Source organism: Sus scrofa, chromosome 1 (assembly GCF_054392235.1).
Source record: "Sus scrofa isolate SSC_HxYL_T2T_F1_AM1 chromosome 1, Sscrofa_HxYL_maternal_Yorkshire_Landrace_v2.0, whole genome shotgun sequence".
In the NCBI taxonomy this organism is placed as follows: domain Eukaryota; kingdom Metazoa; phylum Chordata; class Mammalia; order Artiodactyla; family Suidae; genus Sus; species Sus scrofa.
Window position 1 is genome coordinate 130,809,934 of NC_139383.1, and position 17,901 is coordinate 130,827,834.

Consider the following 17,901-nt stretch of genomic DNA (forward strand, 5'->3'; position numbering starts at 1 on the left):
GAGCGAGGCCAGGCTTCGAATCTGCATCCTCATGGATACTAGTTGGGTTCATTACTGCTGAGCCGCAATGGGAACCCCCGAAGATAGTTTATTTAATTAAAATGTTGATGCATAGATAGTTGAAATTCATTGTAAATTGTAGGACTTGTAGTCCACTGTTTACATAGATATGTACAGCACCCCTGGAAGCTGAATTTAAAAACCATGTAAAAGCTTTTCTGAATAAGAAAGAGGACAGCAAAGATAGCAGAACAAAAATAAACTTCTGTTCATACTTTTATATATGTTCATTGATTTTTACTTTTTTTTTTTTTTCCAGTAGTGGCTACAGAGGAAGTAGTTACTGCAGAATCTGTGGATGGTGCAATTCAGCAAGTAGTTAGTTCAGGGGGTCAACAGGTCATCACGATAGTTACAGATGGAATTCAGCTTGGAAATTTGCACTCCATTCCAACCAGTGGAATAGGTCAGCCCATCATTGTGACCATGCCAGATGGACAACAAGGTTGGTAGGAGGCATTTACATAAAGTTTGTGTTCGTTTTTAATTCTCAGGAAATTGTGACATGTTTTTCAAAGCCTTCATTTTTGCCTTAAATAATGTTTTAGTAACCTTTTACAACAGACTTAATTGCCTAATTTTATTTGTTCAGGCCACTCTTAAATTTGCCTGCTTGCTCTGAGTGTATACTAGGTGGAAAGAAGAATTGGCCCCAAAGTATCCTGGTTGGAAAATGAGCTTAAATAAATAATTCAAAGTCAGCATTGGACACTACTTTCCTAAGCCATTTAATGTAATTCAAATATCATACCAACTTTTAAAAATACCATGTTAGAAAAGGCTACTTACTTAAAAAGAAGTTGGACTTAGCACTTAGAGAAGGAACATGGTGGCAACTTTTAGCAGCTTTGTTGATAATTATCCCATTTTTTTTTCCTTTTGAGTAATGAAACTAGTAATAAGAGGGACATAACATAAGCCCCAGTTACATTTTCAATGAAACTAAAAGGCTGAGAAAATGGCACAATTCCATATTTTAAGTGCTGCCAAAAGCATCTAAGGTCTAAACCAGGGCAGGACAACCCTCAGAGAAACCCACAATCATGCATCAAGAAAAGAGGATGAGCTCGGAAATCAGCAATAAATATGTACTCCCAGCAAGACAGGGCCCAGTTTGAGCAGGAAGGCCGTCAAGTAGGGTGAAAATAGACTGGAGCGTGAAAGCTGGAGGAAGCAGAAAGAGAAGCAGAAAGTTACTGTCTGAGCAAGGTTTCCCTTGCACCCAGTACCACCTCCCCCTCACCCAAAAAGTACATGCACATACATCCTTTTAGAAAATGACTAGGATTGCAGAGACTGAGTCTCTTCATGGCCTGTGAAAGACTTGGGAACGGGAATGCCTAGAGGTAGAAGTTCTCCTAAATCAGGTTTGGTTTAAGTTGACAGTGGAGGTATGGCCCTGCAGAGAGACCAGGTGTCAAGGAAAGATTTTGTCCCTGTAGCAGTGGAGGAGGAAACCCTTGACCCATAAAGCCTGGGAGGCATTTCTCTCCTGCTCTGCAGAAATCTGCTCATGGTCCAAGGTTTGGATCAAGCCCAGGTACTTTCACATAGCTTTAAAGAACTAATTTTAATTATATGGAAGAGAGGAAACTTCCAAAGTATTTGCATTAAGCAAATATAACATTGTTTCTAAAACCTGAGATTATACATGAACTCTAATCTCATTGATGAACAAATGGAAAGAAACCTAAGTTTTTGGATAGGATGAGTCACTATCATGAAGCTCTCAATGCCTCCTGAGTTAATTGATAAATGTAATGTGATATGAAAAAAAAAGACTAGGGCTATCATAACAAAATACCACAGCCTGGGTGACTTAAACCACAGAATTTAATCTTCTCACAGTTCTGGAAGCTGGAAGTCCAAGATCAAGGTGTTGGCAGGTTTGGTTTCTTGAGGTCTTTCTCCTTAGCTGCAGATAGCTGCCTTCTGCTTTGTCCTCACATAATCTTCCCTCAGTCTGTGTTTGTTGTCTGTGTCCTAAGCTCTTAGAAAGACACCAGGCATACTGGATTAGGACCCACCCAGATGACCTTATTTTACTTCTTCACTTCTTTAAAGGTCCTATCTTCAAATATATCCTGAAATACTGGGGATTAGGACTTAAACATTTGAGGGGGGCATAATTCAGGCCATTGTAAAGACCAGTCTTTTTTTGGAAATAGCCAAACAGATTCTCAAGTTTGTATTGATGGGGTGGGGCGAGGAGGGAGGGAAGAATAAGAAACACTGCAAAAGAAGAGCAATGAGAGGAACATACTGAATATTAAAATAAATCTCAACCTCCAAAATTTAAGAATGTATAACTGGCATATGACAGTATGACTTTGTAGACAGTCCAATGAAACAGATAAAAGGTTCTCGTTTCTTGGGTAAATTTATAAGTGTAATGTGATATAAGTTAAAAGAAATACTGTAATTCTCAGTATTTTTTTTTTTTGGTTTTTTTTTTTTAATTTTTAAAAATTATAGTTGATTTACATTGTCGTGCCAATTTTAGATGTACAGCAAAGTGACCCATTCACACACACACACACACACACACACACACACACACATTCCCTTTCTTATATTAGCTTCCATCATGGTCTGTCCCAAGAGACTAGATCCCTGTGCTGTATAGTAGGAGCTCACTGTTTATCCATTCTAAATGTAATAGCTTGCATCTACTAATCCCAAACTACCAGAATATTTTTAATGTTTTTAATTACATTGTACTAAGTGATAGTTTTACTAATTTTTTTTCATTTGTTTACATTTATAAAGGACAGTAGGAGAGCTTGGAATGTTTTGACAAAAAACTTTAAAGCCTATGAGGCAGTTTTGATTTTCCTCATTATTAAGATTGCTTTGCATGGTCATCTTGCACAGTCATTTTTATGTTCCGCCAGTGCTGTGCAAAGCAAGGATAGCCTCTTGCTCTCTCTATATTTACATTTATGTAAAGAGATATTAAAAATTGGGACTAAGTCAACAACCCAATGGGAAAACAAGCAAAGTTTGCAAACAGAGTTCCTAATGGTATATCCATACAGTAAAATATAATGCAGATAAATTAGAAATGTTGTACAAAGACACAATGGAATACTATGATACAGCCATAAAAAAAAAAATCCCATAAAAAAAAATAATGCAGCTAAATTAAAGAAAGCTCTCTGTATAGAAGAATGATACCCTAGCTATATGGAGTGAAAAAAAGACACAGTGTATCTTTTGTATGTATGTTTGAATGTATGTTTTATATGTATGCTACCTTTTGTGTAATAGAGAAAAAATACAGTATGTATTCATGTTTGTTTTTATGTAGTTGGACACAAGAACCATATAAGAGAAACCAATAAAAGTGATTATCTGTGTTAGCAGAGATAGAGTTAGACCTCTTAAAATATTCTTGTTAAATATTATTTCAGTTTTGAGCCATATGAATGAATATGTTGTCTATAAAAATTTGAAAGAATAAGTAGCTACTTTAAACAATATAGTTTTTAGTAAAAAGGCAAGAAAGTGAAGACAAAGCTAGACATTTCTTATAATAAGCAAATCAGTATTTTGAAATTCTTTTAGAAAATATTTTAGATGAGTTGCGTCAACAGTCTCAAGACTAGAATCTTTAATTCTTCTAAACCTATCTGAAAATGAAGTAATATGTACATTTTTTTTCATTTTAGTATTAACAGTACCAGCAACAGACATTGCTGAAGAAACTGTCATAAGTGAAGAACCACCAGCCAAGAGACAATGTATCGAAATAATTGAAAACCGGGTGGAGTCTGCAGAAATAGAAGTAAGGAGTCTTTTACCCGGTGTGTTTTGCTGCAGTCATCCAAAATAAACTCAATTTTCTTTTCTTTTTTTTTTTCTTTTTATATTTATTACTTACGATATTGTTTTGATATAGAATCAAATAACATAGTACTTTTTTGTCTAGTGTTTTTGCCTTATCCATATAGCAAGCCTTTAATAAATAAATATTGAATGAATGAATGAATGAGTGAAGAATTTGTTTGTAACAAAGTCTATCAATATGGAACATTGAAATGTCTTTGATTCTTGCACTCCATCCTTTTATTTTCTGTTAATATGTCATTCTCACAAGTCACTAGAGGAAATGTCATTTGTTTTCCTTCTCTCAAAGTAGTTTGTAATTGTAACTAGTTTCTAAGTGTAACCAAACCGTAGTTACCTCCTAGGTTTTTTGTTTTTTTTTTCTCACATTACTGTAAATAAAATTGTGACCCCAAAATTTGATGGTAACTTGTTTCAAGTGAAAATAGGTAATTCTTGAATAATTTAAAGAGCAACTGCAGTGTAAAGAAAAGTATCTCAGATTTGAAATTAAACTGGATTTGAATCCCACCTCTTGCCGTGCCCTATTTGCTTTGTGGCAAGTTATCTTACCTTTGTGAGTTTCTGTTTTATTTTCTCCCACATTGGAATTTAGGATTTTTATGAGAATTGAAAAATTCAGCATACTCATTATATACATATTCATAATATTGAATATATGTGAATAGTAAATGTTGGTCAATATTTATGAATTCTTTGTTAAGGTTCTTGTTATGAAAGAGAATTTTTTAAAATGTCACTTCAAGGCAACATAATTTTGACTGAGGACAGTTAGAAAACATCCTTTCCCAAATTCATTTAAATCTAAGACTGGTAGATCTTTGGCCACAGTCTCTAAGAATATACTATTGAGTTAAGAAGAATATGATTCATGGTTTAATTAGAATGTTTGGAAAAATTATGACAAATTATTGAGGGTGAGTTTTGTTTCATTAAATGTAAAGTGATATTCAGTACACCAAAGTTCTTACGGACTGACAGTTTATTTCAATGAATGGTATAAGTATACATATTATTTAGTAATGTGTAATATATGTTACTGATAAGTCAGATAGTTTTTTTTCTGGCATATAGTGTGAGAAAGATTTTGTCATGTACTTTATTTAATAAAAAAACATTTTTAAATTACTTGAATTTTTATTGAATATAAACTGACACAATTCATCCTCTTTAAAAAAACTGAAGTATATAGTTGATTTACATTAGTTCAACATTTTGAAAACAATGAATCGCAGCCTGTACCTCTATATACCTAAGAACCCATGAGAGTTGCTCTTTTCTTCAAAGGACAGCCTAATTCAACTCTGACAGTCTTTTAGAGACCAAGGAGAATAATTGCAAATAACAAGAAAGTATGAGTTGAGGTATGTAAATTAACTAGAACCAAGGAGATAGAATTTAAGGGAGTTGGACTTTTGGCTTGATGAAGAACTTCAGGGAGTTAGAATCTTAGCATAATTTTTGATAATTAGAGCTTTCTGGTAGTGGAAATCTTATTCTTCATCACTGGAAATGTTCAAGCCAATATTGCATGATCTTAGAGCTGTTACAGAGAGACCGTGAAGCATACAGTGAGTAGAGATGGTAGAGATAGGCAGGGGATATAGAATGAAGAGAGACCTCCAGTGTTTTCATCAAACCAGGTAATCATTTCCTTATAATACCTGAAGTAGTTCTTTTGAATTCATTTTCTTATATAACCAATAGAGTTGTCTTTGGGGGCTTACTTCTATATTTCTTTCTAAGTGATAGCTTGGCCATTAACCCCAAAAGTTTCTCTAAAGCAGTGGTTCTCAACTGGAGCAATTTTGACCTCAGAGGACATTTGCCAATGTCTGGATACATTTTGGGTTGACACAGTGAGGGACATGCCACTGACTTTTACTGGGTAGAGGCTGGGGATGCTGCTAAATATCCTGCAGTGTGTGTTTTGCTTCTCAGGTCTGCCATTGTAGTGGAAAAGCAGCCATAGGCAATTTGGAAATGAGTGGGTACAATAGTATTTCAGTAAAACCTTATTAATAATAAAAAACAGGATTATATTTGGCCCTTGGCAGTTACAAAATTGCTGTTTACGCACAAACAGGCAGCTCATACACCCTGCCCAGTTTCTCTCACTTTATTTTTTTTATTAAGAAAAATTTTTTTTGACTGTGCCTGTGGTACATGAAAGTTCCCAGGCCATAGATCAAACCCGTGCCACAGCAGGGACCCAAGCTGCTGCAGTGACAACACTGAATCCTTAACTCACTATGCCACAGAAGAACTCTTCTCTCTCTCTCTCTTTTTTAAATGTAATGGTTGAGGATATGAGCCTGGAATCAGATTTAGGTTTGAATGATAATTTTCTGAGAGTGATTGGTCAAGTGATTTAACCTTTCAAGGCTTGGCTTCTCCATCAGTAAAAAAGGAGAAATAATAACACAGACATTATCACATTGTTGTTGTAAGGTTTACATGAGAATGCATGTGAAAGACTAGTACAGTAGTGGGCATATAGTAGGTGTTCAGTAACTGTTGCTCATAAAATTTATTTTGAGGTATAGCAGAAGATAAACTGCTATAATGATTTTTTCTTTATAATAGCTAAAGTAACAAATTTGAATATTAGAAAATTACATATTAAAAGTGATAAAACTGTTAAAAGATAATTGCTAATAGCTGAAGCAAAATTCAAGAATTTGTCTGGAAAAATAAAAAAAGCAAACTCAAAGTGTTTCTTTGCTGTTATTCTGCTGCCCAACATCGTAATAATATATTGCTTGGGTTTGGAGTTAAAGTGTAAGATAAATGTCTTCTTTATTGCTTGCAACTTTTGAAATGATGAGTCTCTTGCTGTTTCTAAATGTGCATAAACAGCTCATACTAGAAGATACTTTAGAGTTAATCTTTTCTAATATTTCCTGCCAAATCAGGGCAAGTTTTTATCCGTATTCAAAAATTTGGCTGCCAAAGGATCTTATTACTTAGTACATGTAAAATTGTAAGACATTTTTGCATGGCTGTGGGTGCTCCTGCAAGAGGTGGTGGTGGGGAGCTCCCATCCTTTCTATTGGTGCTGGAAGTCCTGCATAGTTCACTGCCAGGGACTGGTGTTATGTCTGTAGTAAGAAGAGAAGGGTAGCAGGGTAGGGCTTAGGCATTTCTTAACTTGGAGATGAGGGGCACACCTTTCTTCTCTATTTTAACGTTTGGTATAATTGGAAGATTTGGAGACTGCTTGTGTAATCATCACGCCCACATTTGATGGACCCATGGGAAAAAGAAATGGATCTAGCTTCACTCCCAGAATGGGGAAGGGAGCGGGATCACAGGAGGGCAGGAGTATTATATGTGTACCTCATTGGGGACCCTGTGAATAGTGAAGGGGATGGAGCCTTTCGGTGTTCATGAAGGGTCAAGGAGGCCGTGGAAGAGACCCTCTTAATGTCCTCTTCCCCAGCAAGCTGCCAACCCTTTGCCTTCACCTTCTGTTCTCTCTGGGCAGGTGTTTTGTCCAGTGCGAACCTGGCCTTTTTTTTTTGTGATTAGTAGTCTTACCCTAAGCCCGCACTTTATTAAGAGGGCCTGGGTTTCTGTCATGAGGTTGAGCTTGGGCCTATGCAAGTGGAGTTTTTGTCCCTATGTTTACTCTTTAGGGCTATAGAAAAGGAATCTTTGAAATGTTTTTCCATACACAACTATATGGGGGCAAAGTGAGAAGGAGGAGGAGAACATACCACTTTTATTGGACCAGATTTGTTTTTCCTCTCAATGTATTAAAGAATTTAATACATATATTTTACACATGTATAAATATAATGAATCACAGTAGAGAAGTTAGTATTTTATTGGTTTGTAAAATGGCATAATTTAGGAAACACTTATCTAGACCAGCACTCTTTGTTTTAAAGCTGATGAATTTTGCTTGCTATCATAAGGAAAGATAGTTTTAAAAACAGTAATATTAGCAGTGGCACAGTGGGTTAGAATCCGACTGCAGTGGCTTGGGGTGCTGCAGAGGCACGGGTTTGGTCCCTGGCTTGGTGCAGTGGGTTAAAGGATCTGGCATTGATACAGCTGCCGTATAAGTTGCGGCTGTGGCTCAAATTCTCTTCCTGGCCTGGAAACTTCCATATGCTGCAGGTGCAACCATAAAAGAAATTTAAAAAATAATACTATTAGAATCTCATAAATCTGACTTCCTATTGTGTTACCATGGGAAAGCTGCATCATCTCTGAGCATCATTTTTCTCAACTGTAAAGCGGGTGTAATATTTATTTTAGAGACTTGTTATTGGAAATTACCTCATTAGTCAATATAATTGGTGTTCAATAAGTGTTAATTGTTTTATAATTAGTGGCTTTAGATAAAAACATCATAGACGAAGATGTGAAGAGGTATGGTTGTTATTTCCCTCTTAAAGTTCTTCACTAGTTTTTGTAGTATCTATAAAAGTACAGGTAATCAATTTGGATTCATGATGTTAGTCCTATTTCTAATTAGGAAATAATTTCCTTGAGGTCAGAAATTAATCTGGATATTGCAGTGTGGAGCTCAAAATTAGGGCTTTAATTATAGATGAGTTGGTTGAAAAAGCAAGATGTCTCGGAAATACCGATAGGTGGCTGCTTTTAGAGCTACTACAGATTTTTTTTTTTTACTTGAAGGATGCATGCTTGTGTGTGTTAATGTATTCATGCAACAATTGAAAAAATCCTTTTTTTTTTAAATTAGGAGAGAGAAGCTCTTCAGAAACAGCTGGATGAAGCTAATCGAGAAGCACAAAAATATCGACAGCAGCTTCTAAAGAAAGAACAGGAAGCAGAGGCCTACAGACAGAAGTTAGAAGCCATGACTCGTCTTCAGACTAATAAAGAAGCTGTTTAACTGAAGTGAACATGTAGTTTGAGTTTACTTTTGGTCAAGGAAGAATACAATATTGAACTGTACATGATAAGGTGCAGTCATGGGAAGACAGGATAATAGGAGAGACTGCAGATTGATAATTGGACTTAAGCCATGAGCTCTGAATTCTTGTAACATAAAACTTTACTATAGAAGTTGTTAAATGTATTTAAAACTGAATTCTGTAAATAGTTTTTCTTTTTTTTTTTTTTTTTACAGTTCCAAATGAGTTGATAAAGATTGTTGAAGAGATCCAAAAACTCAAGAAGCCACTGTTTTTGTGAATTCTTTTTGATTTTAGTACAAACCTTAATTTCTCAGAAACAGAACAGTTTTAAGGGTGATCGTTGTTGATTAGACCAAATGTTGTGTAATAATTATGTGGTGGACTGATGCTGGAATTACTCCTGTAGGTATAAACTTCTATCTGAAGAGAAGATTTCTCCCAGGAAGTCTTTGTACAGCTTTAAGTTGTCTCAGATTCTCTGAAAACATTTTTTAGAAAGCAAATTTTTATATTTGTTCAATTTCAGCTATACCCAAGTAGATTTACATGTATATGGAGCAAATATTTTTAAAACTTTCTGTTTGTACATATTCTGCATGTTTTATAATTTCAAAATGCATCACTTGCATAGGTATTTTTCCCATAAAAGATGATGAAAGTTACTTGGAAAAAAAGAAACCCTTTTATTGTATAGGTCATTGAATCTAAGTAAGCTAGCGGCTGTTTTTATTGGAATGACAATGTTCTTGGAAGGAGCAGCTTACAAGATACCTTGAATTTGCAAACTGCAAAGTCTTTGCTTATTTGAAAATTTCATAGTGGGGACGTGAAACTGTATTCTGTGCCTTCCATCATGATTTCCACATGAAAGCACTTCAAGGCACTGGATTTTAAGATAATGTTTTTGGAAAACTCAGAGCATATAGGTTTCTGAAATATCTCATGGACTCCCCCCCTTCCCCCATGAAATTATTCTTATGGAAAAAAATTGCTTTTTTGTATGTAGAATAAGAAGTTTTGTACTACAGTGATGCTATAGATACGTCTAACATAACTTTTACTTTTCCCTGTGAAAGCTGTATGTCTGTGCTGTGACTGGCGCTCATTGCAATATTGTTGAATTCCACAATGTATGGATATTAAACTCTGACATACTGTCCCTTTTTTGTAAAACATAATTTCAGGCCCTTTTTTCTTGTTTTATTTTTTAATGTTTTATTGCTTTATGAAAATGTTTAACCCTAAAACCCTTCTAGATTACCAATACTGTATAAAGAAGCAATTACCCTTAAAACTGTACTCTGGCCTACTTTTCTATTTTACAATTAAATATCTTTTCCACATATGTTCAGTGTAGACTTATATTTTGACCACATTTTGTTCACGCATTAAAAAGTTCTGTGTATTTGAGCCATATTTCAGCATGTGAAAATACTACACACTTTTCACGCTGTCTTAGAAGTATCTAAAACTGGGTTTTACAAATGCCAAGTCATATTTTCAGTCAAACGAAGCTACTTTTCTATGTCTGCTTTTTATTATCTTTGTGTGTTTATGGATTTGTTGAGGCAGGGCACCCTGACATAAGTCAGAATGGAGAAGGGCCAATGTGTTCACCCCCCAGTGCAACCACTGTTCAGTTTTGCTTCCAAGATGAGACTGACCTTGAAGAACCTTGAGACAGTGTTAGAAACAAACTTCTGAAAGCAAATTTAATGCCTTTGGTTTCTAGTCTCTTGTCCTGCTAGAGACTTTACCTGGTGCAAGAAAGAATTTGTTCTACAGTAACATTTGGCATAGACGGGAGAAAATAATTGGTACTTAAGTATCAGGTAGATATTGAAATGTCTTTGGGGGATGTCTGTCACGTTGGACTTGTTTAATTCTTCAGTCATCATCACAAGAATTTGTAACTAAAAAAGGGTTTCCTTTTCTCTCTCTTTTTTTTAAGCTTCTGTTTTGTGGTGGCCTGGGAAAGCTTTGCATTCTAGTTATTCTCCATGGTATTATGGGCAGAGGATTAAAAGAACTGACAGAATAAAATAAGGTTTTTCATAAATCCACACTTAATGTTTTTCCACTACGTAATGATGGATTTGTTGGTAAAGGTCATCATAATAATGATAATGATAGTTAATTATTTCCATTTATGTGTGAACAAACACCTTCAAGAGCAGCCCTTCTCAACGAGGGTTCTGAGAGAGAATCAAGGCCTAATTTCCCAAACCTTAGAGCCTAATGAATTAACTTCTTGTGATGAATTAGTTTCTTTCCCACACATCTGGATAGTACTGGTTATGTACTATCTAGACAACTCATTAGATGTCTTGATTGCCTAATTACTTGATTAAAATTTAAAACTTCCCTGTGTAGAGTTTTTGGTACTCTTGAGGTTACACATTCTGGGTTGGGTCTGTAATTGCCAAAGGTCTTATCTGATGACTGGTACCTGCAGAGACTGTGCTTCTCAACTAATTTTCATTTATTGTTATTTATTCAAAGGGCTTGTGATGTCATTTATCTTTATCAGCTTTTAGCAGCTATAATGTCAGTCTTTCTTGATTTCAACAGCAGAGTAGTTATTGTTTTACTCTACCACTGGATTTCTCTATTTGTTTATGATGGTGGAGGCTTGGAAGTTAGAGGGCTTTCTGCTGTGACATTCAAAAGAACATCTGAAGAGAAAATGAAATAAATGTGAAATCCCATATAATTTGGACTGTAGTTGTTTTAACAAAGAAATATATTGCAGGAGTTCCCATTGTGGCGCAGTGGTTAATGAATCCGACTAGGAACCATGAGGTTGCGGGTTCGATCCCTGGCCTTGTTCAGTGGGTTAAGGATCCTTGCCGTGAGCTGTGGTGTAGGTTGCGGACGCTGCTCGGATCCCGCATTGCTGTGGCTCTGGCATAGGCCAGTGGCTACAGCTCCGATTGGACCCCTAGCCTGGGAACCTCCATATGCCGTGGGAGTGGCCCAAGAAATGGCAAAAAGAGAAAAAAGAAAAAAAAATATATATATATATACATATTGCAAATGAAAATCCATGCAAGTATATTTCTTTAACATGGTCATTTATGATATTTATTGAAACTTAAAATAAGCCCTTGTCCATAACAGGAAATGATGTCCATTGACAGACATATTTAATGCTGCTTTATGCTGCTATGGCTGATATTTTGTATTAATCTATATACAGTTTCTTCCAGATAAAACTTAAAAGTTTGTTTGTGCCTTAATACCTAGATCTTGAGAGATGATGACTCAAAATGTATCAAGAAGAAAAACCTTTTCAGATAAAATCACAGAACAATTGTAGGAACCTTTATGTCCATATGGATGGGTTCCCAAGGCATTAACACTCAGGCTTATATTACAAATAGGAAAAATGTTTTCTATTCACCTAGCTTCTATTGAGTAAATATCTCCTTCCATCATGTCAGATCAACTTAGGAATGAACTAAATAATATATTTGTTACTTCATTAAGTAATATTTACTGTACTTGGATTTCATTATAGATAACTAGTCTCTTGTAGTTTTGATTGATGTTTGTTATTTGCTTTCTCTGTGTTAGGTGAGAACATCTCAGTGCATGTGGATTCAGTTTGACGTAAGCTCTATAAATTCATTCTCAGATTAGTCTGTAATTTATGATGGAAAACACAGTATCATCACTGGAAATATGTGTCTGGTTCCAAATCAAAATTTTGATATCTATATTTTTGTGACTTATTAAAACTATTTTCCAAATAGTATTATAGATTTAAAAATCATTTTGATACTCTGAGCTACCTTAAAAATATTTCACTTTAATGATAAATAAATATTGAATATAATTTGTATATGGTTCTTGGGGCTCTTCATTTTTGGTTAAGTATTATAACTACCCCAAAAACTACTGTTTTCTTACTGGAAAAATTTTTGACCTGATCTCTGCAATTCTGTCCACTATTCTTTACTAACTACTTAGTTTTTCATTTGAATAGTTTAGGTCTCTTTTGTATAGCTGATACATAGTATGTTTTCTACATATATAAATGTATAATACTATATAATACAACTCCAATCTTACTATTGATAGACCACATGGATTATAATTTTGAATTTTATAAAGTATTTTAATGTCTCCTTGATTTTTCTGGAAGAAAATATTTTTTGTATACCATATTAAGTCAGTAAAGATTCATTTTTATATTACTGTTTTTCATAATTATCTTCTACTTCCTATCCTTTTAACTCTCAAGAATTATTTCAGGTTTAAATTGCATTCAGATATTTTGCTATAGAAAAATAATGTACATTAAGAAAGGTTACAGCTCATGAACTTACACTCTTTTTTTAAAAAAAATTCTCAGTCTGCCACAGAACTAACTGTACTTCCAAACATTTCTGCTGCATGTAATAGATTCTTGACATCAAACACTGAAGCGTATTTTATTAAGAATGTTTACTAGTTTTGTTAGATACAATTCAATACTCAGCTGTTGTTTCAATGAAAACTTCAAAACATATAGAAGGGCACAGAGAATAATTTAACAAAATCCATGTACCTACCACCCAAATTTAATAAATCTTAAAATTACCTTCTTTACTTCAAATCTTTTCTTTTAAGAAACTAAATTGCACTTCCAAAAATCAAATACCTGGGAATACACCTGACCAAGGAGGTATGCCGAGAACTATAAAACATTAATCAAGGAAATTAAAGAAGACATAAAGAAATGGAAAGATATTCCATGCTCCTGGGTTGGAAAAATTAATATTGTAAAAATGGCCATACTACTCAAAGCAATCTACAGATTCAATGCAATCTCTATCAAATTGCCCATGATATTTTTCACAGAACTAGAACAAACAATCCAAAAATTTATATGGAACCACAAAAGACCCAGAATTGCCAAAGCAATCATGAGAAACAAAAACCAAGCAGGAGGCATAACTCTCCCAGACTTCAGGCAATATTACAAAGCCACAGTCATCAAGACAGTGTGGTCCTGGTACCAAAACAGACATATAGACCAATGGAACAGAATAGAGAACCCAGAAATAAACCCAGATGCCTATGGTCAATTAATCTTTGACAAAGGAGGCAAGAACATAAAATGGGGAAAAGACAGTCTTTCCAGCAAGTATTGCTGGGAAACCTGGACAGCTGCATGCAAAGCATTGAAACTAGAACACACCCTCACACCATGCACAAAAATAAACTCAAAATGGCTTAAAGACTTAAATATAAGACAGGACACTATCAAACTCCTGGAAGAGAACAGAGGCAGAACATTCTCTGACATCAACCTTACGAATATTTTCTCAGGTCAGTCTCCCAAAGTAACAGAAATAAGAGCAAAAATAAACCCATGGGACCTAATCAAACTGACAAGCTTTGGCACAACAAAGGAAATGAAAAAACAAAAAGACAGCTTACATAATGGGAGAAAATAGTTAGAAATGATGCAACAGACAAGGGCTTAATCTCTAGAATATGCAAGCAACTTATACAACTCAACAGCGAAAAAGCCAACAACCCAATTGAAAAATGGGCAAAAGACCTGAATAGACATTTTTCCAAGGAAGATGTACAGACGGCCAACAAGCACGTGAAAAAATGCTCAACATCCCTGATTATTAGAGAAATGCGAATCAAAACTACCATGAGATACCACCTCACATCAGTCAGAATGGCCATCATTAGTAAGTCCACAAATAACAAGTGCTGGAGGGGCTGTGGAGAAAAGGGAACCCTCCTGCACTGTTGGTGGGAATGTAAGCTGGTACAGCCACTATGAGAACAGTATGGAGGTACCTTAGAAATCTATACATAGAACTACCATATGACCCAGCAGTCCCACTCTTGGGCATATATCCAGACAAAACTTTCCTTAAAAAAGACACATGCACCTGCATGTTCATTGCAGCACTATTCACAATAGCCAAGACATGGAAACCACCCAAATGTTCGACAGATGATTGGATTAGGAAGATGTGGTATACATACACAATGGAATACTACTTGGCCATAAAAAAAGAACAAAATAATGCCATTTGCAGCAACATGGATGGAACTAGAGACTCTCATACTCAGTGAAGTAAGTCAGAATGAGAAAGACTAATACCATATGATATCTCTTATAACTGGAATCTAATACAGGGCAAAAATGAACATTTCCACAGAAAGGAAAATCATGGACTTGGAGAATAGACTTGGGGTTGCCAAGGGGAAGGGGGAAGGAGTGGGGTGGATGGGGAACTTGGGGTTAATGGATGCAAACTATTGCCTTTGGAATGGATTAGCAATGAGATCCTGCTGTGTAGCATTGGGAACTATGTCTAGTCTCTTATGATGGAACATGATAATGTGAGAAAAGTATCTGTATGTGTAACTGGGTCACCATGCTGTACAGTAGAAAAAAAATTGTATTGGGGAGATAATTTAAAAAAATAAAAGAAAAAAGAAAAAGAATAAGTAAAAAATGTTTTAAAAATATCTGTCTCAATTAGTACATGTTTATTGAATGTCTATTATGCACAACTCTCAATGCCAGCATGAGTTAGAATTCCAAGTGTTATATCAGTCTAACACTGAAGGAGCCTATAATTAAAAGTGGAGTGAAATTTTAATTTTTGAAGTTCCCACTGTGGCTCAGTGGTTAACGATTCCCACTAGGAACCATGAGCTTGCCGGTTCGATCCCTGGCCTTGCTCAGTGGGTTGAGGATCTGGTATTGCAGTGAGCTGTGGTGTAGGTTGCAGATGCTGCTCAAATCTGGCATTGCTGTGGCTGTGGCTACAGCTCAGATTAGACCCCTAGCCCGGGGTCCTCCATATGCCACAGGTGCGGCCCTAGAAAAGAAAAAAAAAAAATTGATTTACAACTCGATTCTTTTTCTCTTTTAGCTGAATACTATCTCCTTTTTATAATGTATGGTTTTTCAGATAATTTAGTGAGGGAAATATTTAATTTGAAGATGTGATATACTACTTAGTAATTTTTTTCAGCTCTTGCTCTGTTTTTCTTTTGATATTTGGAGTTCTGCATTTTGAATTATATTTGAAAGGACAGTGGGTGTTTGGATTATTGCACGTGATGTGTACTAAAGTGTTCAGAAGCATTTAAGCAGAGTCTTCATTTAAAATTCCACTAGCTCAGGGAAATAACAACAACCACAAAAAATTCCACTAGCTCCTGATCCTAGAGGTCTGATGTCTTAATGTAAACACCAAAGCCAAGAGAAGCAGCCTGGTATGAGAGAAAGCACATGGGTATTGGATTAGATAGTCCTGGGTTCAAATCCTGGACCACTCAATTATTACTTTGCATAACTTTAGCCAAATATTTCAATTTCCTTGAGACTAAGTTTCTCAAGGATGAGGCAGAAAATGGCTTTCCCTAGGCTGTGAAGATTGAATCAAATTGTGTGTATTGAAAGTGTCAGCCATAGTGGTCAGTATATAGTAAACATTTGCTAAGTATATTTTGAAGAAATGTGTAGAAGAGGGAGAACTCTACTCAAAGTATGTAAAACACTGTCAGTCATCCTAGTCCCACCCTCTCCCTCTGGACAAAATGTGTGATTTTTCTGCTGTCCTAAAGTAGTATTTGTCTGTTAGCTTCATCCTCATGCTACCTTCCCAAGTGAGCAACTAAGCCTTATTGCTCTTTGTACATCTGGTTCCTCCCTGGAGGAAGCAGGACTTCCTTTACCCTCCTATCATGAAGCTTCTTGAAGACTGATGCTAGCTCACATCTGTATCACATCTGTATCGAGTGCTTTTTCAGGGGCAAAATACTATTACTATGGGCAAAAAAATCCCCTTTCAGTACATGGTTGAAAATGAAACCATTTCCTCAGTTCTAAGCAATTCCTTGAAAGGCATAGCTCCCTGTCTCAAGTCCCTGTTTCCAGTAAAATCTCTTGTTTCCTTGGTGACAATTGCACTGTTTCATCTACAGTTCACACTTCCCTTGTTAATTCGGCAAGCATAATACTTCTTTGTGGAGTTTCTCAGTGAAGTTGGAGTTCCAGGCTTTTATTCATGTTATTGCCTGGCTTTAAGGCACATGCCACTAACCTCTTTCTTTCCTAAACTCAATTTTACGGGGAAAGGATGGACCACATGTGGGAGACTTCACAACTCAATTCTTTAAAGAAGAACTTAAAACTTTCCAAACAGCAAATTGTGTAAAAATAAAGAATTGTCCGTACATTTTATAGTTTTATTTTATGTAATCTGATCACATCTAAAAGAAGGTAACAGAACTCAATATCCCCCTTGTGGAGAGATGAGGAAATACTGATGCGCTTAATGTTTCTGAGGGGCATTTTAAAAATGAACTCAAAACTCTTTCATTCAGCAATTCTACTTCTGGGAATTTATTTTAGGGAAATAGCTAAGGATGCAAAATTGTCTCATTCTTTTTTTTCCCTTTGCAAAAATTTTACTAATTGATTAATTAATTTATTTTTAGGGCCACACCTGCGGCATATGAAAGTTCCCAGGCTAGGGGTCGAATCCAAGCTTCAGCTGCCGGCCTGCACCACAGTCAGAGCAATGCCAGATCCAAGCCTCATCTGCGATCTATGTTGCAGCACACAGCAGTTCGAGATCCTTAACCCGCTGAGTGAAACCAGGAATCCAACCTCATGGATACTATGTTAGATTCTTTAGTCGCTGAGCCACAATGGGAACTCCTTATTTCATTTTTTTAAAGCTTTATTGAAGTATAGTTGATTTACAATGTTGTGATAATTTCTGCTGAAAAATGAAGCCTTTCAGTTATACACGTACACATATCCATACATGTTTTTTTTTTCCCATACAGACCATGCCAGACTATTGGATAGAATTCCCTCTGCTATACAGCAGGTCCCTGTGGGCTGGTCTATCTCATTCTTATGAATAGCAACAAACAAAACCCCCAAAACTGAATTGTCCAAATACAGAACTGGTTGAAGATTGCAGTATATACATGCGATGGATTATTATTATAACCATTAAAATGTTAAACAGATACTTTTTCTGGAGTACAGTATAATTAAATTTTTAAAAACTTTATGTAGATGTATAAATGTGAGGTGTGTCTGTGTGATGAGCCC

At 35.6% G+C, this 17,901-nt stretch overlaps 1 protein-coding gene across 29 annotated transcripts in view; it reads left to right on the top strand.

Moving 5' to 3' along the window:
* The window catches only part of GABPB1 (GA binding protein transcription factor subunit beta 1), a 75,571-nt gene extending 65,422 nt beyond the window's left edge, over positions 1 to 10,149 (top strand). For 14 of the 29 annotated variants that reach the window (XM_084970610.1, XM_013993008.3, XM_021095701.2 and 11 more), the window contains 3 exons: positions 320 to 505; positions 3,732 to 3,847; positions 8,627 to 10,149. In XM_084970610.1, coding sequence (XP_084826736.1) covers positions 320 to 505; positions 3,732 to 3,847; positions 8,627 to 8,779 — 455 coding nt within the window. In that variant the 3' untranslated portion in view covers positions 8,780 to 10,149. Of the gene's footprint in view, positions 1 to 319; positions 506 to 3,731; positions 3,867 to 8,626 lie in introns of all 29 variants that reach the window. The other 15 variants (XM_084970605.1, XM_084970611.1, XM_084970604.1 and 12 more) reach the window with 3 other exon arrangements.
* Positions 10,150 to 17,901: the final 7,752 nt, after the last annotated feature.